General features: G+C 52.2%; 1 protein-coding gene across 2 annotated transcripts; it reads right to left on the reverse strand.

Annotated features, from left to right (window-relative positions):
- Positions 1-7,462: 7,462 nt before the first annotated feature.
- Positions 7,463-16,998, reverse strand: CDC25B (cell division cycle 25B). Of its 2 annotated transcripts, XM_037147805.2 has the most exons (16): positions 16,538-16,998; positions 15,574-15,683; positions 14,902-14,953; positions 13,033-13,074; positions 12,782-12,818; positions 12,399-12,536; positions 12,176-12,298; positions 11,855-11,986; positions 11,386-11,466; positions 11,094-11,270; positions 10,890-10,985; positions 10,301-10,363; positions 10,079-10,177; positions 9,755-9,888; positions 8,980-9,091; positions 7,463-8,821 (listed from the first exon to the last, which is right to left on the reverse strand). In XM_037147805.2, exons 1-16 carry the CDS (start codon positions 16,738-16,740, stop codon positions 8,681-8,683), a joined length of 1,740 nt encoding a protein of 579 aa, XP_037003700.2. In that variant the 5' UTR covers positions 16,741-16,998; the 3' UTR covers positions 7,463-8,680. The 2 variants fall into 2 exon arrangements, with proteins under 2 accessions (XP_037003700.2, XP_037003702.2); XM_037147807.2 differs by lacking the exon at positions 15,574-15,683 and having other exon boundaries at positions 16,538-16,720.
- Between the last annotated feature and the right edge of the window lie 5,331 nt (positions 16,999-22,329).

Below are 22,329 nucleotides of genomic sequence, written 5' to 3' on the forward strand. Positions count from 1 at the left end.
CGACAAAAGACCCGTTGCTCCGAGGTCCGGGCATTGCCTACACCCGTCTCTTCTGGACGGAGTCGGGACCAGACCAGCGACCGCGAGGGGGCGCAGCTACTGGTCTCTCGGACCTTTGGGAAGACGCTGGGTGGCCGCGTCGTCGCCAGAGGGCGGGTTCAGACTCCAGTGGTCCTACTTGCGCGACTCGCGGGACCTGAAAGTGCAGGGCGGACTTCTCAAACTGGCCTATTCGCGTGGGAACCATTAGACACATTCCCGGAAAATTTGACTTTTAGGGGAAATACGCATATTTACGCGGTTTTGGAAAATGGGATTCTGGGTTGTGGGTTTCTGCAGTGGTTTAATGGTAGGGCTCCGTTTGAAGTGGAAAGTTATCAAACTCTGGTCCCAACCCTGTCACCAGCTGCGTGTCCCTGGCAAGTCAGTCATTTCGTTGGGTCCCAATGAAGCCCGCAGTATTTAGTAGGCTGCCCAATTTTTCCTTTTCACACTCCCACTTCTAAAAAGCTCCCTCCTTGTCGGCAAAGGCATAATGAAGAGGCTTGTATCTCAGACCTAAAAGGTACACAATCAGGTTCCAGCTTCCAGAGCCCCGCTGTGGGGTAAAAGCCCCAACTGGGGCCTTGACCCAGAGGTATTAGGGGCTGCACAAGGTCTGTCTTGAGACCCAGTGCCTGCCCTGGGTGGGTGTCCCCACTGCCCGCAAACATACAGGCTCCTTTAATTCTCGGTTTGTGAACTACGAGAGCCTCCCCAGATGTGTCTTAATGTTCTTTTCCTCAGAATGCCCACACTGGTGGTTCCCTCCGCCTAGAAGGCTCTTTACTCCCCCTTTTGACCTTCAGAATATGCTCAAAAACTTAGGGGAAACCAAACTGCCCATTAGCCTTCAGGGGTCCCCTTGGCACCCAGGGGCTGCCTATGGTAGTGATGTTTCTCATGGGTTCCAGCCTGGCTATGGCACCCAGCTTCACTCTTCAAGACCATCACAAGCCAGGCCTAGAGCCAACCTAAACACACTCCTTGATGACTGAAAAAATGAAGGACAGGGCAGGGAACCTGGCACCAGGCATGCACTTTGGACCCTTCTGGCAATAGGACCTGGACAGGAGGGTCACTGAAGGGATGCTAGAGGTGGTGGCCAGGGGCTGCCCAGGGCATGTGGCCATTTTACTGGGTACAACACACAAATATATTTGTAGGTGGAGAGGCAGGCCTGGAAAGTGTGGGGCCTCAGCCATAAAGCTGGGGGTGATATTGGCTCAGTTCCTTGTCCCTGGTCCCTATCGCTGTCAGCCAGGACTCATGTCTGTCAGCTGATTACAGCAGTGAGCTGGCAGAAGGCTCTGGTTGCTGGGGGCCACTTGGCATCTGGAACACAGTGTTCCAGCCTCTGTCCACTCCTCAGGCAGTGAGTCCAGTCCAAGTCCCAGGCCAATGGGGGACCGGCCTGTGTCAGGTATATGGAGGAAACAGCAATGAGAAGCTGACCTGAACCACTATGCTAAAAGCAGTGGAGGACTCAGATGAGATGGTGTCCAGTTAAGTGGGGCAGACTCGGGTACTATTCCTGGCTTTTTACAGCCCTCAGCCAGCTTATGCCCCTGAGAGCAAAAGCCATGTGCCGAGGACGGTGAGGCAGAAAGAGTCTGGATCCCTGAGACACTACAGAGCCTTCTTGCTGAGGAGGAACACATGCTCTAATTTTGTTAAACTGCTTTGTGGGGTTTCTGTTACGTGCAGCCCAACTCCTTCCCAAGTGAGGCAGTGTATGAAGTGACCAGAATGGAGCTTGGCATGTAGTAGGCACTTGGTAAATCAATACACGTTGGCAACTATTAATCCAGAGGCAGAACAGGAAAGCAGATGGAGTCTTCTGGTCTGGTGGCAACCTAGAGGCAGGGGATGTGCGGACTGACCGTCCCTGTGCTTCCTGGGGTTATGAGACCTGCCCTTAAGACAAAATGGAACAGTCTGAGCGTGTTGGGGGCAATGTGTGTACATGTTCACGTGTGGGAGGCTTTTACACTGGTTACCCTAGAGATTGTGGTGGGGCCAGGCTCACGATTAATATGTACTGATGTGGGTTTGTGGAGGGTATGTGTGTGCGTGAAAGAGAAAGACAAGAGAAGGAAGAAAAGTAAAAGTAAAGCACAAAAAAAAATTAAAGGAGCTTAAAAGAAGATACTGTAGATGGCTGGATCTGAGGCCTGGCCCACCTGCCTAGATGGGATGGCGTGGGAAGGCACACCTTCCCATCCTTCCCTGTCCCTTCCTGCTGGCTGTGGGCAGAGGTGGCCATAGCCTCACTCGCCAGGCCTGCTCTTCTCAGTGTCTTCTGAGTTGGGCAGGTTGCCTACAGACCCTCACGTTGGCCCCTTCCCCGCTCCCCAGACCCTCCTCTGCTCTCTGCCCAGGTCAGGGTAAGGCCTGTGCCACTGTGGCAGGCAGCCTGGTGCGTGCCTCTTCCAATCCCTTCTGGTACCCACCATCAGGATGCACTTGGTGACTCAATTTGGAAAGCAGGTTCCATTCCCTGCCTACCCCAGCACAGCAGGCCCTGGATCACTGATCGGCAGCCTGGCTTGGGAAGTTCTGCTGCTTCTCACAGACATCAGGACCAACCCCCAACCCCCAAATCCTCCTTAGACATCCGGAGACAGGGAGCTCACTCCCTCAGGGTAGCCACATTGTTTTTCAACAGCTGGAAACACTTATTGATGATCTTCATAGACTTTGAGACTTCAGGATACACCAGTAAGCTACCACCTACTTCTGGATGTGGGGAGAGCAATTAGGTGGAATTTGCCAGCCTTAGGCAGTGTTTTTTGTTTTTTTTTTAGTTTTTTTTTTTTTTAGTTGACTAGCTATCTAGCCATTTCTTGAAGATTTGAGCAGGAAACTAGGAGACAGAGAGATCTGGATTTCGAGAATACAAGCCAGCTGAGACTGAGTGGATATGGTGGCCCTAAGTAAAGGGGACCAAAGTCAGGCGAGCCTTCTCCTCATTTCCCTCCAACTCCCTGAGCCAGCTCAGAGATGACAATGCTCTGGGCGGGCAGCCTCCCATGGGCCACCCAGATGGCTTCCTTCTCTGCAGCCACCCAAAGCCCTATCCACAGCCTCCTGTTACTAGGACTTGTGCAGCAGGCAACCTGCCTCCTACATACAGCAGCTGAGTTTTTCTCCTATTACCCATCACCCAGGGGATTTTCCATGTGTACTCCCAACCCAGGAAGCTCCTTCCCCCAGTACTCCCCTCAAGGAGCCCCAGAACCCATGAAGCAGTCCTTGGCTCGGCCCCAGGAGGACTAGTCCATGTGTGATTTGCTCTTTCAAAGAGCCTTGCTTCCTGCAGGGCTGAGAGCCAGGAGGCCCCACGAGGCAGCTCAGGCCCTGACACGTGAGGCCCCTTCCCCTCCCGCTGCCCCAGGCCCTGCTGACTCAGAGCCTGGCAGCTGCTGTCATCACCCCCTCCTAGGGGTGTGCAAACCGTGCGGGCTGGGCTGGGCTGGGCAGAGGCAACCCCAGCAGCACTGCCTGATACCCACACAAACTCCCACGGGAGTTGGGCGAGGTTGCTTCTTACTTTCTGTCCCATAACCAACTGCCTTTTTGAAACAATAGACTGTGAATAACTTCACATTAAACAACATTCTCTCCAGCCTGACTCTCATGGCTGCAAAACAGCCACTTCTCCATCATTACACAACTTCCCTCCCCTGATTGTTTCCAGATCCCGCATGGCCATGGACCTTCCTTGTCAAAACACCCTTCAGCACCAACAGTTTATTGCCTCTGGAAAGTACGGCGCCTGTGTGTTCAGTTCCAGGGACAAAGACTTTTTAGAAATTGTAAGTTTTCTAGATGGTCGTGAGCTGTCGTCAGTGGATGGATGCACGCCAGTGACATACAGCCAGTTAACTCCAGAGTCACTTTAACTTTGAAAGAATTCGATGGGGAAAAATCTAGAGTGAGGCTAGTATTTCACTATAGGAGAGGCTGGGTCTGTGGCACTCCGACCCCTCCCTGCTACTGCCATGTCATGGCGGGTACATTCAGCCTTGACAACAAAGCTCTTAGCTAAATACAGCAATTAAATTTTCTAGTTAAGAGAGAGACGTTAAAATTTAGCAGCCCTAGCTGGGTAACTTGGTTATTTGGAGCATCATTCTGATAAAGCCACAATTGTGGGTTTGATCCCTGGTCGGGGCACACACAAGAATCACCCAATGAATGCATAAATAAGTGGAACAACAAATCAATGTTTCTCTCTCTCTTTCTCTCCCTTCCTCTCTCTCTCTCTCTCTCTCTCCCCAAAACCAATAAATGAGAATGTTTAAAAAATTACAAATTTTGATGAGAATATGAAGTAACAGAACCCTTGGACTCTGCTGGTAGGAAGGAAGTTGGTGTAACAACCCTAGAGAACTGTGTGGAAAATACTAAAAACCAAATGTACACACTATAACCCAACAATCCCACTCCTGGGCAGATGCTCTGTACCATCTGAAATCGTCCTAAATAATTCGTGGAGGGCAGAATGAAAATGTCCTATATCTCCATCATGGTGGAGGTTATACACCAGTGCATATTTGTCAGAACTCATGCAACTGCACACTCAAATGGGTGAATTTTACTGCATATAATTTTTTTTTACTTGAAACTCAGAATAGTAGAATGAGTAATTCAATGTAGGAGTATACAGGGTCTGGCACAAATAACCCCTTTTTTATCACAAAATCATAAGCATGTAATTCTGTAACATAATAATATTACACTCAAGCATATCATGTAACATTTTAGGTGAAATGTTCAAGTGAAAACTATAAATTATTGCATCTCTATTACTACCCTACCCACCACACTCGAGCTGGCGTTACTTCTGCTGGGCCCTGTATTCATATAATGGAATATTACACAGGAGTGAACAAGAATAAACTCCCACTAAAGGAAACGTGAATAGATCCCCAAAATTATTATGCTGAATGAAATAGTAAGACACAAAAGAGTAAGAATTGTACAATTTCATGTAAATGAAGTTCTAGGATGGGTGGAATTGATCTACTGCGATAGCGGTCAAAATAGTGGTGACCTCAGTGTTCAGGTAAGAGGGAGAGACCATGAAGGAAACTCCTGGAAGCCCTGGCTGGTGTGGCTCAGTGGACTGAGCGCCAGCCTACAAACCACAGGGTCACTGGTTCATTTCCTAGTCAGGGCACACGTCTGGGTTGCGGGCCAGGTCCCCAGTGGGGGGCATGTGAGAAGCAACCACACATTCATGTTTCTTCTCCCCCTCTCTTTCTCCCTCCCTTCTCCTCTGTCTAAAAATAAAATTTAAAAGAGAAAAGAAACTTCCTGGGATTGGAGATACTCCTGTACCTTGAATTGCGTGGTGGTTCTTCAGGTCTCTGCTCTATGTTTAAGATGTGTGCCCTTTCGAAAATGTTGATTACTCATCTTAAAAAGAAAACATTATTTTTTAAACTTGTCACTGCAAGTTACCTGGAGAGAAGTTCAGATGATGTCCAGACCCCATGCCTACCCACTGACCTGACCGGGCCTGGCACAGCCCAGATTCCCATCTGCATCCACACACGGCTCTTTAACCACGTGAGCTGGCCACACATGGCTCCTTGCAGACTGGAATTCCTGCCCCACCCTGTCCCAAGCAAAACAACCTTTAAAACTGGCTGGTAGCCCAGGATTTAAACCACTTCCTTGTCTGCTCCTCTTCCCTTTATGAACATCCAGAAAGTTACAGCTTCTTTTGCTGGCGGGTTGGGGAATTGGGCCATCGCGGCCTCATCCCTGAACTTCCCGGAGTCAGAGGGTATCACGGCCTGAGTCCACCCCCTCCCCAGGCTCAGGCCCACACCTTCCTCAGGGTGGATGGTTTGACCGAAGCCTCCTCCCTGCCCTCCTCCTCTGTTTCCCCTGCAAAATGAGCTGAAAACTGACCCGGGGAGCTTAGGAGATGATGTATAAGAGCATGTGGAGCAGACTAAGTGCCCCGTGGCTGCAGCTATGACTCAAACGGTGGATTACGAGGCAGGCAGACATGGCTGTGCATGTCAGAACCTGGCACGAGGCCTGGGCATTGTTAGACACACAGCGCCCGTTGCTGCCTTCTCCCCATGTGATCCGATCCAGTCGGCTGGAGTGGGAAGAGGACACTCAGAGCAGAAGCCAGGCAGCTCAGCCCCACCCCCTTGGCTGCTCTGGGACCAAGGCAGGAAGTGAGGAGTGGGAGTCCTGGACAGCTGGAATGCCTGCTCCGCTTAAATCTGCTGCGTGACCTGGGGCAAGTGAGTGGGCTCTGAGCATACGGTCGCCTCCCTTTTCTGTAAAACCAGGTGGGGGGAGACAGGCACGTCTCAGCACGACAGTCCCCAGAGCTCAGTCTCTTTCTTGGGCACCTAAACAGCTATTTCTCTTCCTGGGGCAAGTGCCCTCAGCCAAATAAATGCTGGCCTTCTGCTCGGTGTTAGAGGGGGATTCTGGAGTCTTCAGGGCCCTAACCTCCCTGAGCAGAGGCCCAGCCCCTCCCAAGGATCCCCCACCTATTGTGTCCTTGCAGGGGGCTCTGGACCAGGAATAAACACCAATCACTTAGGCATAAAAAACTTGGCGGTCAAGCACTGGTCCTTTAGACTCAACCTGGGAATCCGGAGTCCCTTCTTGTTGCTAGAAATAGCCTCCATCTTCCCATCTGCAAAATGGAGTGAACAATCTATTTCAAAAGGTAGATGGACTTCCACAGAAAGTGGTAATGACCCTGGACGTGTGTGCACTCTGTTTATCAGGCAGCAAAGAAGTCCTGCAATCCTAAACAGCTCACATTGGGTGTGTGTTGTGCGTGTGTAACAGCAGTGATATTCTGAGAGGATTTCCTGCGACACTGGGTTTGGGCCTGGGACCAGTTCTCCCAGATTGGTCTTTTCCCATCCTCTGGTCTTGAGCCCAGCATCTCCTAAGTGGTGGAAGCTCTGCTGGGTCCTAGGGATCCTGAGAGGAAAGCCATTTATTTCCCTGACCAGGGCCAAAAGGCTTCTGGGAGGAATAACAGATAAAGGAGAGCATTTCTGATAAGGGAGAGCAAATGCAAAGGCAAGGAGCTGTGAAGAGTAAGGTATGGAGCATTTGAGTCAGCCAGAGATGAGAAATGAGGCTGCAGAGGGGCTGTATTGTGCCAGCAATGGGGAGCTATGGACAGTTCTAGAGAGGAGTCATAGAGTCACTCTTGCCTTCTTGGCTCAAAGTTTAGGAAGGATGGGCCCAGGAGTGCTTGAGTGGCCAGATGAAGGGAAGAGGGAGGCTGAATCCAAGTTCTTGGCAAGACTTGGGAAGACAGCGTGAGGCTGCCTTCCAGGAGTCTTCCAGCCCCGATCTGCTGAACTGCCCTGGCCTATCCCACCATCAGGCGCGGTCTTGTCAAGAGCCTCACAGGACACAGTGCTGGTTGCTCAACTTGTTCAGTGCTTTATTGAGATGAGACCCTAACAGATGACTCTTTAAGGTCTTCAAGCCCAGCCCTCCCCACATCCTGAGGTTAAGAAGTCAGAGGTGGCTCTGTCCTTGGTTTAGCTGCTTCCATGACATCTCCTCTTCAGTATTTCCAAACTTTAAACTGTAAAGACTTTGTTCAGACAGACAGACAGACACACATATACTTCAATCACAGCCAGTCATGCTCGCTGAAATGACTCCACTCAGCCGTTTGTAGGCGCAAGGCACAGTGCATCGACAGCATCCATCCATTCGTCCATCCATCTGTCCATCCACAAGATAGCAGTTAACTCTGACAAGTCAGGCCCCAGGGTTCACAGCACCAGTGAGGTTACGGATGCGGGCTTTAGCCCTCGCCCAGGGGCCCCCGAGTAGAATAACATCCTTTTCTGAGGCAACAGAAGATAGACCAAGTGGCTAATTAAGGTGTGAGTTCTAACCCCAACTGGACAGGGTAACCTAATGGGTAACTTCGGGTTGGGGCAGCCCTCCCTTCTTCTCTTAGGGTGACTGCCTGACCACCTGTGAATGTCCTGAGATGGGCCAAAAAAAAAAAAAAATCAGACAGACAAATCAAGCATGCAGGTAACACTGAAACAGAAAGAGTAAGAGCTTATGTTTGTGCTGCAAGTGCACATGAGGGACAGGAAAGAGGGAACAAGAAAGGGGGACACACTGACACACTGGGAGGGCGGTGAGGGCCAGGGCACAGTGCCGACCCCCAATGCAGGGAGGAGTGTGGCTCTGGCCCCTCTGGGGGGCTGTGGCTTTCCCCCAGCCTCATACATACAAACAAAGTCCCTAGAAAAATGGGGGCTCTTCTGGACACCAGAAGACAAAGGGTTAACCCCAACAAGGAAGAAAAAAGCAAAAAGTTCCTGCTGGATACAAAATACTTCCTCTGAGTTGGACGTAATCCAATTTCACTAAGTCAACAGCCTGGGTTTTTCCAGGGGCCGGGGTGTTGGTAGGGTTTGGCACCAGATAGGGAGTATGGCTGGAGTGAGACTAGAGGACCAGAGCTAGGGGCAGATGGACAGGACACCCTCACTGTCTTTCCCTGGACAGGACCTGGGGCCCCCAGCAGACCCTCAGGCCTACAGGCCCCTGGGCGGCTGGTGCCCAGGCTACCGAGGCAATGAAGGTAGGCAAGTCCATGGTTGGCCTTTCACTGGTCCTGCAGGCGGCTGCAGAGCTCCCTCCGGCTCCGCTCCCCAGTCCAGCTGCGCGTCTTGAGGCGGAAGGTCTTCAGCTTGTCCTTGAAGGCCTCATGGTTCATGGGTCGATAGTCCTGAGGCTCACAGAAGGTCTAGGGCAGGATGGGAGGGGTCAATCAATATGGGGGAATGGATAACTTTGGGGGCGGGGGGCAGCCCTCCCTTCTTCTCTCAGGGTGATGCCTGGCCAAGCCCTCTCCTGGCAGTCCAACCCTCCCATGGAGGCAGTGGCCACCCCTGCCCATGGTACCGGGTGCTGTGGGAAGAACTCCTTATAGCCGCCTTTGAGGATGTACATCTCAGGATAGTGGAGGCTGGGGTAGACATTGATGGCCCGATCTCGTTCCCTGATGAAGCGGCACCTGGGACCAACAGGGGCGTGAGGATCAGAGCTGGGCAGGCAACAAGGTGGGCAGTGGGGAACCTGTTCCCTGCGCGCACTCCCGAGGGCCTTGGAGGACCACAGGGGACTCGTGTGCAAGCACTTTATGATCAGTCTGGCTACTGGGTACAGAAGAGGCTGGGGAAATGAAAGGAAGGAGGAAAATCAAGGGGGCCTCTGTTTCTAGAAGGCAGTTGCAGAATCTTTTTCAGTAATATATGAGGGCTTGGACCTGGAAAGCGGAAGCAGAACAGGAGAGGCTGACAAAATTCAGGAGATGCATTGAGGAGGTCTGGACAAGACTTGGTGAGGGGAAAGAGGTGAGGAAAGGAAAGGACATTTGAACGCTAGAAGGGTCATTGTCGCTGAGGACTGGGACTGGACCCTTGGATTTTAAGGACACTGCTGAAGGCTTGGAACCAGATTTTGCAGGGGTGGTAGTAACGGATGGGGCGGTGAGGCCTGGGGGAAAGGACAGTACGGAGGAGACAGGAGGAGGGTGCTATGCCCAAGGAAGCAGGGGTGAGGTCTGCTCCGGGAGATCAGACTCCACAAGAGGCCCAGGCCAAGGAGGGCTGGGCTCAGGGCTCTCGGCCATAGGATGGCTCCAGCACCCACAAGCTTGGGTGGAGCTGGGACTCACATGCGGGGTCCACGCTCAGAGGAGAATTCACAGTGGAAAATGAGGATGATTCTCTTGTCCAGGCCACGGGCCACGATGGGGCTCTGCAGCAGGAAGAGCTCGGCGTCCTGTTCCAGGGGCAGGTTCACGGCCGTCTGGAAGAGTAGCTGGAGATCAGGCCACAGCCCGGGGCCTGGGTGGCAGACCCCTCCCCTAAGCAGTTTGCATCTTTCCATTGGGTGACCCCACCTCTTGCTGGGCAGAACCCTTCCCCACAAGAGGGTGCCCCCACAGAGGAAGGATGGAACTGGCGGGCCTTTAGCACTTCTCATCACCCTGTCTCACCTTGATGTGCCCGCCTTCATATTCATAGGGGTATCTGCAGTCCACAATCACAAACTTCTCCACGATATTGCTGAACTTGCCCATCAGCAGGGCCACCATCTGTAGGAGGCCATGGAATTAGGTCCCAGCAGGTCAGGCTGGCAGGCAGGGGCTGACCCCTAACCCTGCCCTACGCTACCCAGTGCTGCGGCCTATTCCCAGGGAAGTCTAACATGCACATACCGTTTCCGGTGAGATGTACTTGAGGTCTTGGTGCTTTCCATCCACAGTCTGTAGAAGGAAGGCCTAAAGGGAAGTGGGGAGAGAGAGATTGAGAAAGAGAAGAGGAACAAAGTGAAATGGGCAAGATGCAGTGCATGGGAAGGATGGAGTTTCTTTCCCAAGCCCAGAGGCCACACCTGACTTGACCTTCAAATTCAGCTCTGATTCCCATAGCAACCGAGAGGGACCTCTTGGGTCTGCTACCCTGGGAAAAACCTTCCAAGGGGAAATGAAGGGGAGCAGAAGCGATGGACTCCTGCCTCCTGCCCCCAGCTCTGCTAATCCTGGGGATGAGGCTTGAGGAGGATCAAAATAAATGTTAGTTTGGAAACGTTTTCCAAGGTGGAGATGCCACCTGATGCCCAGACATATGTGATAGAGTCAGAAAACCAAGGAGAGCCAGAGAGATGAATCTAGGTGAGAGTAAAGGATAATAAAATGCAGAGGACAAAGCAAAGGGGCCTCTGGGGAGAGAGGGCCGCACTGAAGCAGCTGCCAGGCTCGGGGAACAGTCAGTGAGGGGTGGAGGTGAGGTCTTGCCAGCCGGTACCTTGGAGTAATCCCCAATCAGTTCACGGTGGTCGCTGTCCAGAATGTTCTCAATCTCGTCATGACACAAGGACTTGGAGCGGAGGACACGGGCCTTCTGTGAGACAGATGACAACCAGGGTCAGGGGGGAGGCTGTCCCTCCATGCCCAGTCTGGCTGGGACCCCCCCGCCCTTGCCTGCACACTGGCTGAGAAGGGCACTCACAGGTTCCTCCGCCTCCTGCCGCTCCTCCAGAGGGGTCACACTTCTCCTCCGCTTGTTCTGTATGGGCAGATCCCGGTCCTGGGGCCGCTCCAGCCTCTTGAGGATGGGCCGGATCACGCCGCAGGGCATGGACGGAGAGCGGAAGAGCCGCTGGCACTTGCTGTACATGATGAGGTCCTGGCAAGGGTGGTGGATTGGGGATCAGAGTGCTCAGCTCCTGCTCCCCCGAAATCACACCTGGAGGGCAGGGCCCCACCCTCCCAGATCTCAGGGGGCCACCCCAGAAGCTCACCTGTTCCTCTTCCGTTTCTAAGCTCTTGACCAGTGGGGCACTAATGAGGCTCTCCATGCCTGAGGGAACTGAATCATCATCCTGAGGCCAAATCAACAAAGATATGTTGGCACCCACAGGCACAAGCCAAACCCCTCAAGCTGGAGTCCTTCTCTGTTCTCCCAGCACCTCCGCACAGGGCAGCCCCCCAGAGCCAGGAGATGGCAGGGACCCCTCGCTGCTGGGGCTTGCGCAGAGCCACGAGAAGCGGGAGCACCTTCCCTCTGCCCTGTCCATCCTCCCCTTACTGCAGCACCAGCCACCGGCTCTACTCTGATTGGCCAGAGGTCAAGCTGTGACTCAGCTAACCCCGATTCTTCTTCTAACACTGGAGTAAGATCATAGTCTTGTTGCAGGAGCTTGGAGCTCTCCTCTTTGGGAGATCCCAGGGAGGGAGATGTAGGGGGCCTGATGGAGCAAGGCTGCTTACTTTTAAGTCATTATCCAGGACATCCACAAACCCATCGTCTTCGTCAGGAGCCCCTTTGGTCGGGGTCAGAGAGAAACGTTGGGCCAGGGGACTCAGCTCCTCTACCTCCATCTTCCGCTCAGGGGTGAGACACTTGTGTGGGGGATGAACAGATGCAGACTACTCAAGGGTGGGGACCTGGGGCAGTCCCCACCCCTATCCTTCTGAGAAAAGGTTCCCCCACCTCAGGCTCTGAATCACCCTCCCATCCCTCAGCTGCCTTTGGGGGCACCCGCCCTGTGGGCATTGCCTGCCCTGCAAGGATCGGCTCTCCTGATGTACCATCAGGTCGGGGGCTGAGCTTGGCCTCTGAGCAAAGGCTTCTCTGCGGCTGGCCCACTCAGCCAGAGCGTGGGCATGGCTGGGATGTGTGGGCATCTGTGGCATCTTGAAGACAAAGCCATCCTGTGGGCAAGGTGGGGGCAGGGAGTGGGTGGGCATCATCAAATGCCAGAGAACCACCCCAGCACTCCCCCTTCTCCCCCTGGGGTGTTTCCACTCTGACCTGCTGGAAGCGCACATTCTCTTTGTCCTCCCCGGAGCTCTGGGCAGGCTGGCCACGTGCCTCACTCTTCCTCCAGCTGCCAGGCGCTTGGGAGTTGGTGATGTTCCGCAGCACGGGGCTATGGCCCAGAAGCCTCACCTAGACAGCCAGGAGGGCAGCAGGTACTGAAGGCTACCTTTCTCTGGCACCAGCCCAGGCCCTACCTTCTCCCATCCCTCCCCTGAACCCCCCTGCTCGCCTATCCACCTCCCAAACTGCATCTCCCACAGCCAGGCATCTGACACCAAATGTACCCTCTGGGAGTTGAGCCCCAGAGCCCTCCTGCCCTTCCCAGTCCTGGCCAGTATGCCTGAGCCTCCTGTTAAGCCTCAGAGGGCACTCACCGGCAAGGACTGGAAGCGTCGGATGGAGAGCTGCTTGCTGCAGAAGGAAACAGGGACATGTCAGGGCTGCAGAGTCCAGGACTGTAATGAAGAGCATGCGGGATGCCCCTCCACCAGAGCCCTGTGTACCTCCCCCCCACAGGAGGGCCTGGGAGAACACCCACCCCATGCTAATGGGGGGGCGGGGTGGGCAGAGGTAGCCTGTGGTGGGTAGAACACCAGAGCTTGCAAGAGGAAGGCCAAGCACTTACTTTCGAATAAACCGGCTAGCTGCCTGGATGGCCTGTTCAAACCTAGGAGAAAGCAGAGTCAGTCTCACGCAGTCCACCTCCCGCTAGAGCCCATCACTGCCCACCAGCATCAGGTCCCCAGTCCACAACACCTGGGGACAAGGGCTACAGACAGTGGAAAGGGGAAGCAGAAAGAATGCCAGCCATCTGGGGACCCGAGTATTGGGGAGGGGGAAGATGAGAGGCAGTCTGGGACTTTAAAAGGCTGCCCTGGATGGAAGAGGGCCCAGAGAATGGCAGTAAATGGGAGACAGCTGGGGTAGGTCGAGGGTGGCTGAGCGTTACCCAGACAACTGTTCACGCCAGCTTGCCCACAGGCCTTCCACCTGTATGCAAATCACCTCATGGGGCCATTCGGCCACCAGGAAAGGCATTCATCCATCCCTTGGTGACACGCCTTGGCCAACAATGTGGGTGTCTGCAAGGCCTGGATGCCAGCAAGGCTGGACTTCCCTCCCCTTGTGCGGGGCCATCCTGGCTCCCTCCAGGACGGGGCCCGGTTTAGTGCGCCCCTGAATCAGCCACCGTCTGCCATGCCAGACCTCCTAGCAACAAGTGTGTAGGGTCACATCCTCTTCTCCCTCCTATGGAATTTTCAGGGCCAAGCCTCTGTCCCACCCCCTCCTCTTGCCTTAGGAGAGGCCAGCAGGCAAGGGATTCCAACAGATGTTCCTTTTGAGGCTGGAGCACAAGCCTCTGTAGATAGGCCCCGCCCCCCTAGCTGTGTTACCAGAGACCACCTGCCACACAGGGCTTTGTGCATCTATGCGTACACATGCACACACACACAAGCTTCTTTCTGAGAAGCTGTGTAACCGTCACAGCAGGTGTGGGGGGTGGGGGGGCACTGAGGAGTAAAATGTCAAGGGGTTGGCCCCGAGGTATATGTGTGGGGGTGGCTGTGCCCAGCCAACCTGGCATCAGGACTGATCAATATCATTGTCTTGGTTTCCAATCTGCACCTGGGCCTTGGGGTAAAGCAGGCACAGCTCTGTGTTGCCACCAAAACCTAACTTCGGTCCCTCCACCCAATTCTCTCCCCATTTCCTGTTTGTGAACAAACCCTGCAGCCCAGCCCAGTCTGATCAAAGGCAGTGAGTGGGAGGAAGACAGCCACTGCCCTAAACCCAAAGCATACATAGTGCCCCAGTCCAGGCTGGAGGTGCCCAGCTGTTCTCACTAACGCCTGGCAGATGCCCTCCCTGCTGAGGCTCGAACAGCTGGATGGGAACAGCTGTGTTCTGGAAGGTACTTCTCCTGCCCTACAACCAAGGCGGTGGAATATGTCCTGAGCAGAGCCCAGCAGACCCCTCTCCAGTCCTTCCCACAAAGGGGCTGGTCCAGGGTGGCCCAGAGGATCAAGTGTCACTGAAGGCAGAGGTTGCTGATAGGATGGCCCAGGGCTACACCAGCCTGCAGCAACTGTTCTGTTTGGCCTCAGTGGTAAAAGTTTTGAATTAGGACAATATATTAAAAGTGTGATATTCCCTCCAAAAGACAAAATGTGTATAGGCAGAAAAGAAAACAGGACACATACCAGGCCTGTATTCTCATGAGAGCTGGTTGGCATCAAGTGTCTGCTGTTCCCAGAGGCCACTGTCCCCGCCACCCTGGCCCTGAGCCCGCTTTCAGCTGCTCCTGTGAGGGCAGACCCTTCTCCAAGACAGGGAGCAGAATCCCAGAAGTTAGGGTCAATTAATTCCCCCACATGGAGATCTGGAGGGGTCTGTGCACTTTCCCAGGCTTCCCCAGTGAGTTTACGCTACAGCCGGGATTCCCAAAGGCAGATGCCAACTCCTTAGTAACGGCGAATCCCTCTTCTCTACTCACGTCTGCTCTGCCATCTGAGGGTCCATGGGGCTGGGGGAATCCATGCAGAGACCTAAGGGGACAGAGTGCTTTGGTTTAAAAGTAGTGCCATTTTCTGCACTCTCCCCCCAACCATGTATCAACTCTATTCAGAGAAGGGGGGGGGGGGGGGGGGGGGACAGTTTCTATTTCAGATCTTGACACATTCGAAAATGAAGAAAAACCCTCCCTCCTGTGGACCCCAAGGGCTGACACTAACTCCCAAATGCTCAGAGCTCCACTTCCCATTTACTTTGGAAATGCCTCTACATGGGTTGTAAACCAAAACTTTGCTGAGCATTTTTTGTGAACTGGTTTAGGATAATTTGTTCTGGAAGAGATGGCATCTTTTTTAAGTGGAAATATTATAGCTGAGGATCAAGTGAGATAAAATAATCAGCTTTCAGCCCTAATGCCTCCCAGGCAGGGCTGTGGTTCAGGAGCTTTGGTTTTTTTAAGTAGGTGAGACCTCATCCCCTGCAGAGGGCCCCACCCAGCCACCAGCTCTAACATCCTGGGCTGGACGTGGTGAGCCCCGCCATAGGTGTACAGGGGGGAGGCTTCGCAGGCCCCCAGGTTGTTGGAAGGATGTTAGTCTGATTGGCAAGTAAATGGGGAGGCTCAGGCTGCCCCCCAAACTCCCCTGGGCCTCACCTGCATCAGAAGATTCAGAGGACTCAGACGACAGGGAGGATGCAGACGATCGCCGCGGGGACAGGGATAGGCATGTGAGCAGGCTGCCTACCTGACTCTTTGGGCTCTCCCTGGGAAGGGAGCAGGGACCCAGGGAAGCAGAAAAGTAAATGTGGGGTTCAGGGCTGGCTGGCCCATGTTCCCACCAGCCACCCACTTCTGCAGGGCCCATGCAGCTTCTGACTGCCCCAAGGGAGGTGATGAATGGAAGCCCCCTTCTCAGGCCAAGGCAGGCTCCTTCTACAGAGGCCCTAAGTGTCTTCTCTTTGTTGATTGGTTTAAGAAAGATCCTCCTTGGTACAAGGGGAGAAAAAAGGAGGAAGCTGGGCTGGGGATCATCCTGGGAGATGGTGAGGCAGCGGAACAGCCCTGGAGGGCCTTTAGGTTCCTGCCCGTCCACAAGCTTTCCTGGAGGAAGGGCCAAGGCTTAGGTTTCCGTTCCTGGGAGGAAAACCCAGCCTGGATCCAGGAGACTAGCTTAAGGAGTAGGACCAGCGTTTAACCCTTTACCCCAGGAAAGAACTAGGGGAAGAGGGAGCAGGGGCAATGGACAGAACTGGACTGCCCTGCCACCCTCAAGTTCCCCCTCCAGGCTCACGATCCCCTGCCTGGGGCAAAATGGTGGCGATCTGGACAAAAATTAGGGAGGCAGCATGGTGGAAGCACACTGAGAAAGGAGGAGGAGGGGGAAAAAGAGGGTCTTCAGAGTCTTGTGCTGGCCAAGAGCAGGTCACCTGGAGAATGTGAGCAGCACAGTCCTGGCCTCACCGCCCTTGTCCCCGGTCCCCAAAGCAGGCTCCGCCCGGGATGCCTCCTCACTCCGCTTCTCGGATTCGGATCCCGCGTCGGGGTCCCCAGGAGGCCCAGGTCCAACACCCTAGTGTCGACCCCTCAACCCACACCCGGCCTCCTTGGAGTGCCCTACCTGCCGAGCCCGGCGAGATCGTGCATGGTCTGGGTGAGGGTGGTGACAGGCGAGGAAGTGGCCGCGCGCTCCGGGGACCCCAGAAGGCCATGAGCTCCAGGCCGGAGGCCCGGAAGGTGTCTCGGACGCACCGCGCCGCCGCGCACGCTCGCCGGACTGAGAGCCGAGCTCCGTGCGGTGGCGTCCGGCTGGGGCAGCTCCATCGTGGCGGGGCGTGCAGAGGCTGGCCGCACGGCCGGGAGCCGGGAGACCCACGGACACTGGGGCACAGCTATCCGGGACCAGGTGGGGAGCGGGCCGGGGTGGAGGTGGGAGGAAGGGAGGAAGAGCGACGGGGTGGAAGCGAGGGAGGAGAGGGAAGCGGGGAGGGTGGGGAGGGGGATGGAGGGGCGTGGGGACCAGCCACTAGTACGGGAAGCCTCTAGCAACAGCTGCCACCTCTACCTCCTTATATATTCGAAAAATAACAGCGGCCGCGCCGCCGGACGCCACCAATGGAGGCTCGGGTTACAGGAGGGCGGGACCGAGGGCGGGGCCGGACGGGTTTAGCCACAGCGCCTTTCACCCCGGGGACCACGCCCTCGGCCAGACCAACCCGGCCCCGCCCACTTCCAGGCTTTGGGTGAAGCCGGGAAGTTGGGGTTTCTCCCACGCCCCACCTCCCGTACCCCACCCACAAGCGAGGGGGCCTGATAATCCTGGTTCCCCAAATTCCGCTTCTCGGGGTGTGGTTTGGAGTTACACACACCCACGGGAGAGAGCCCCAGGGGAACCAACAACCCCTAGAGTGGTCTCAAGAGGGACCCCCGCGGTTTAGTATCAATTACAAGGTAGGCACTTGTAAGCACTCTAGGCACTTGAGAAGCACCGCTCCCGGAGTTTGCCAAACTCAGTTGCACTATGCGGTGTGTTCACCGCTTTACAGAAGGTGTCGTTGAGGCGTGGAGAACGAGTTCATTAACTCGTTCAGGGTTACTCGGTTTGGCAAGTGTGGAGCTGAGATTTTCCCCAGGCACCTCTGCTTGTGCAGCTTCCATACCCCCGCGACAGGCGGCCCCAAAGCTAATTCCCGCCAGGAGCCCCGACGCAAGAAGGGGACTCGCTGTGGGGAATAATGGGTAAGTGGTGGGTGCTTCTGAGATGTCACATCTCCAGGTTAGATGTGACACCAAGGGGTCCAGTTTTCCCCCAGCTACCCCAGAGGAGGCTCTAATGCAGGGGCGTCAAACTCATTTTCACGGGGTGTGGGGGGCACATCAGCCTGGAGGTTGCCTCCAAAGGGCCCAGTGTAATTTTAGGACTGTGTAAATGTAACTACTCCTTAACAGTTAAGCGAGAGCTCCGCGATGCCTCTGGTTAAAAACAAGGTGCCGGCAGGGTAAAGTGAGGTGGAGGGCTGGATTCAGATCCGGACCTGGTGTTTGCCACCTGCGGTTGACCTAGCCATGGAGCTTGGAGGTGAGGGCCGAGGAGGGTGTGGATGACCTCAAAATCCAGTTAGGGAATTATTCCCTGCCCATTAATAGTTGGCTAATGTGGTGCCAATGGGGCAGCGTATTGTTTAATCGGTGCTTCTCTGATGATCTCAAAGGCTGAATTCGTCACTACATTAAACTAGCATCTTGTAATTATCTAATCACCTTCCAGCCAGCCCACTTTCCTGGAAGGAGGTTGGAAGGCTGTACCCCAAACTGCGTGAGCAGTAACCAAACAGATTTTGCATCCTGTCTTCGCAGGGCAGAGGTGGTCTCTGGCTGAGAGGGGCACAGCTGGGGATGGCAGGAGCTGCAGCCTTGTGCCCCTTCCCCAGTAGCTGCAACCATGGGATCATGTCAAAAGGGAGGGCCAGGCTGTGGGGTTTGGGCTGGCCTGCGGACTGACGTGTAGAGGGAGGGGATAGGAAGACCCCAGTCCCACCTCAGAGGGATGACCTGGGTGGGGATGGTGACTTTTTCTTTCTCAACATTTTGCCCAGGTGCTATGCCAGGACCTTTGCCGTGTGCTGGGCAGGAGGCCTGAAGTCTGAGGTCATGATCCAGCTCAGGACCTCCAAGATTCCAGGCTGTGACTGCCCTGGGCAGCTCCCCACTGAAAAGATCAGAAATAAACCGCCCTGAGGGTTGCATTTTCAAAATCAGCTCAGCAGAGATTACCCCAGAAATGCTTCTATAGGGTGTGCAGAGGTGGTGGTGGTAGGGGGAACAGGTTATATTCCAGTCCCCTGAAGTCCCACAGTCAGAAGGTCACCTCCGGGCCAGTGAAGAGGAGCCAAGGCCACAGAGGGATCTTTCAAGCACATCCCACACAGCAGCTGTGTGTCTTCCTGAATCTCCTTTTGCCGGTTAGATCATAGATTATGTGTTCACTTAAAAAAAAAAAAACCTAGTCAATAATAATAAGCTAAAAAAATTGCAAGCATCATAGTAAGAGAATTGATTCCTCCCATCCAATGACACTTCTGGGCAGAAGGCTCCAACCTCCCATGGAAAGAAATGAATGACCGGGCACCGACTGTGCACATGGGGCGCTGGGCTGGGTAAGGGGTCTGCTGTGACCCTGGAGCCTTGCCAGTGGGATGAGAAATTAACATGTTCTTATACAATCCTTCTGCTTCTCCAAGCCTGTTCCCAAATAGCTTCTTTTTTTTTGGGGGGGGGGCTAATTTTTCTGCTATTTTTTGGTCATGGACTGACATGTGCAATGTTTTTAAAACATTGGTACATGGTACTGAAAACTCAGACAAAGGAGAATATTCAAAGGGTACACGAAGTTAGTGAAAGTCCAACCTCTCACCCCACGGAAACCTTCAGGACCCTTCCTCCGAGGCAGCCACTATTATAAGTGTGTTGCATCATCTGTAACAGTCCAAGCCAATAAAAACACAATGCGAGGCACAAATCTGAGCCTCATGTGTAATTTAACTTTTTAGTAGCCACATTAAAAAAATAAAAAGAGCCCTGGCTGGTGTAGCTCAGTGGATTGAGCACGGGCCTGTGAACCAAAAGATCATGGTTTGATTCCCAGTCAGGGCACATGCCTGGGTTGCAGGCCAGTTCCCAGCATGGGACCCACGAGGGGCAACCATACATTGATATTTCTCTCCCTCTCTCTTTCCCTTCTGAAGATAAATAAATAAAATAAAATAAAAAGAAACATAAAAAAGCTTATATATGATTTTACTTAAGGTATTCAAAATATCATTTCAACATACTGTTCCTAATGTAAATATTATTAATAATATATATTTATATACTTTTTTCTGGTAGCAAGTCCATCGCACATTTTATATTTATAACACATCTCCACTTGGATGTGCCACATTTCAAGTGTTTGATAGCCCCATCGGGGGTCAGTGGCTATGAGAGTGAACAGGGTAGGTCTGTACATTTATAGGCAGACATGTGTCCCTATTCTTATAAACACACAAACAGTATATGAAACATTATTTTATACCTTGCTTTCTCTATTTGAGTTGAACATAGATCCATAATTAGTACCATAATGGTACATATTTCCTCAATTCCCTAATGCTAAACACTTAGGTTATTAGCTTTTGCAATGATGCAGAAGGTATGCATTGAATGAACTCCTAAAGGGCAACTTTTGGAAAGTATGGGCTTTATTCATTGAAATCTCCTCTTCCCTTTTCTCAATCTCATTTTCTCAAGCCGGCTGAGTTATTGAAGAGCAGGGACCATGTCATTTCCCTCTGCACCCTTGTCCCAGTACTTCAGATGGGCCCAGCCACAGGTTGGCCTCTGACCCCAATATTCTACTTCTAGAGATTTCTCTTAAGGATATGATAAAAGTACAAACAGATGTATGTTCATTGAGTCATTTGTAATAACAATAAAACATAGAGTGTAAGCTGGATGTCCTTCAACATGAGAACAGCCAGTGAGGGTGCGATACCTGTGTATAGCCTACAGCTTTTAAAGAGAACAGGTACTGGCGGGAACAGAGATGCCTGGCACCTGCCTGGGGCCCAATAAGTAACTGTTGATTATTGAATGATTACATAGTGGGCTTTTAGAAAATGGCCTTTTAAGAAAGGGTTCCTAAAGTAAAAGAAATTTGAACAGATGTAGATACTTACTGACATGAAAAGATATTTATAATATTGGCTACAAACTATCATGCTAAGTGTGGCCTTAGTAAAAATAATGAAAGAGCCCTGGCTGGTGTGGCTCAATAGACTGAGCGCCAGCCTGCAAACCAAAGGGTCACTGGTTTGATTCCTAGGCAGGGCACATGCCTGGGCTGCAGGCCAGGTCCCCATTAGGGGACGTGAGAGTGGCAACCAACCACATATGGCAATTTCCTTCTCTCTCTTTCTCCCTCCCTTCCCCTCTCTCTAAAAATAAATAAATAAAATCTTTTTTTTTAATTAAAAAATTTCAAATGAAAGAAAGAAAACTTCCCTAATTTGCTGAAGGAAATAGACAGGCAAGTCCAGGAAGCACAGAGTCCCAAACAAGATGGATGCAAAGAGGCCCACTGCAAGACACGTCATAATTTAAATGTCAAAGGTTAAAGATAAAGGGAGAATCTTAAAAGCAGAAAGATAAAAGCAGTTACCTACAGAGGAGTTCCCATAAGACTGTCAGCTGAATTCTCAGACGAAACTTTCAGGCTACTGGGGACTGGCAAGAAGTATTCAAAGTGATGAAAAGCAGGGACCTACAACCTAGATTCCTCTATCCAACAAAGTTATCATTTAGAATGGAAGGGCGGATAGAGAGCTTCCCAGACAAGGAAAAACTAAAGGAGTTCATCACCACGAAGACATTATTATATGAAATGTCAAAGGGACTTATTTAAGAAAAAGATCTAAACTATGAACAGTATAGTGGCAATAAATACATACCTATCAACAATTAAATCTTAAAAAACAAACTAAACAAACAAGAAGAACAGAGACTAAATCATAGATGTGGAGAGTGTTTTGATGACTGCCAGGTGGGAGGAGGGTGTGGGAGAATGGGTGAAGAGGAAAGGGGATTAAGAAGTCCAAATAGGTAGTTACAGAATAGCCACGGGGATGTAACGTACAGTGTGGAAAATGGAGTAGCCAAAGAATTTATATATTCATGACTCACAGACATGAACAATAATGTGGGGACTGCTTGAGGGAGTGGGGATTTCTGGGTGGAGAGGGGCAAGGAGGGTAAAACTGGAACAACTGTAATAGCATAATCAATAAAATATAATTAAAAGACTAAGCAAAAAAAAATTCCCCCAAAATAAGATAAGAAAATACACAGAAAAGTGTCATTTAAATTAAAAGTGATTAAAGGTTTTTTTCTTCCAAAATTTCTATATTTTAAAATATTTTCCAAAGAATGGGTATCATTTTTATTTATTTTACTTTTTAAAAGATTTTATTCATTTATGTCTAGAGAGAGGGGAAAGGAGAGAGAGAAACATCCAACATGTGAGAGATACATTGATGAGTTGCCTCTCACACCCCGCCCCCAACCGGGGACCCCCAGCCCACAACCCAGGCATGTGCCCTGACTGAGAATGGAACTGGTGACCTTTTGGTTGGCAGGCCAGCCCTCAATCCACTGAGCCACACCAACCAGGGCAAAAATGGGTATAATCTTTAGATTAACTAAAATACATGATCTCAATCTGGCAGTTCCTCAAACAAATAAATATAGAATTACCATAAGATCCAGCAATTCCACTCCTAGGCATAACCCAAGAAAAATGAAAATGTATGTCCACACAAAAACTTGCAAACAAATGTCTATAGCAGCATTATTCATGTTCCCAAAATGTGTAAGCAA

This window comes from Artibeus jamaicensis, unplaced genomic scaffold (genome assembly GCF_021234435.1).
Source record: "Artibeus jamaicensis isolate MK-2021 breed Jamaican fruit bat unplaced genomic scaffold, CSHL_Jam_final contig_685, whole genome shotgun sequence".
NCBI classification, from domain to species: Eukaryota; Metazoa; Chordata; class Mammalia; order Chiroptera; family Phyllostomidae; genus Artibeus; species Artibeus jamaicensis.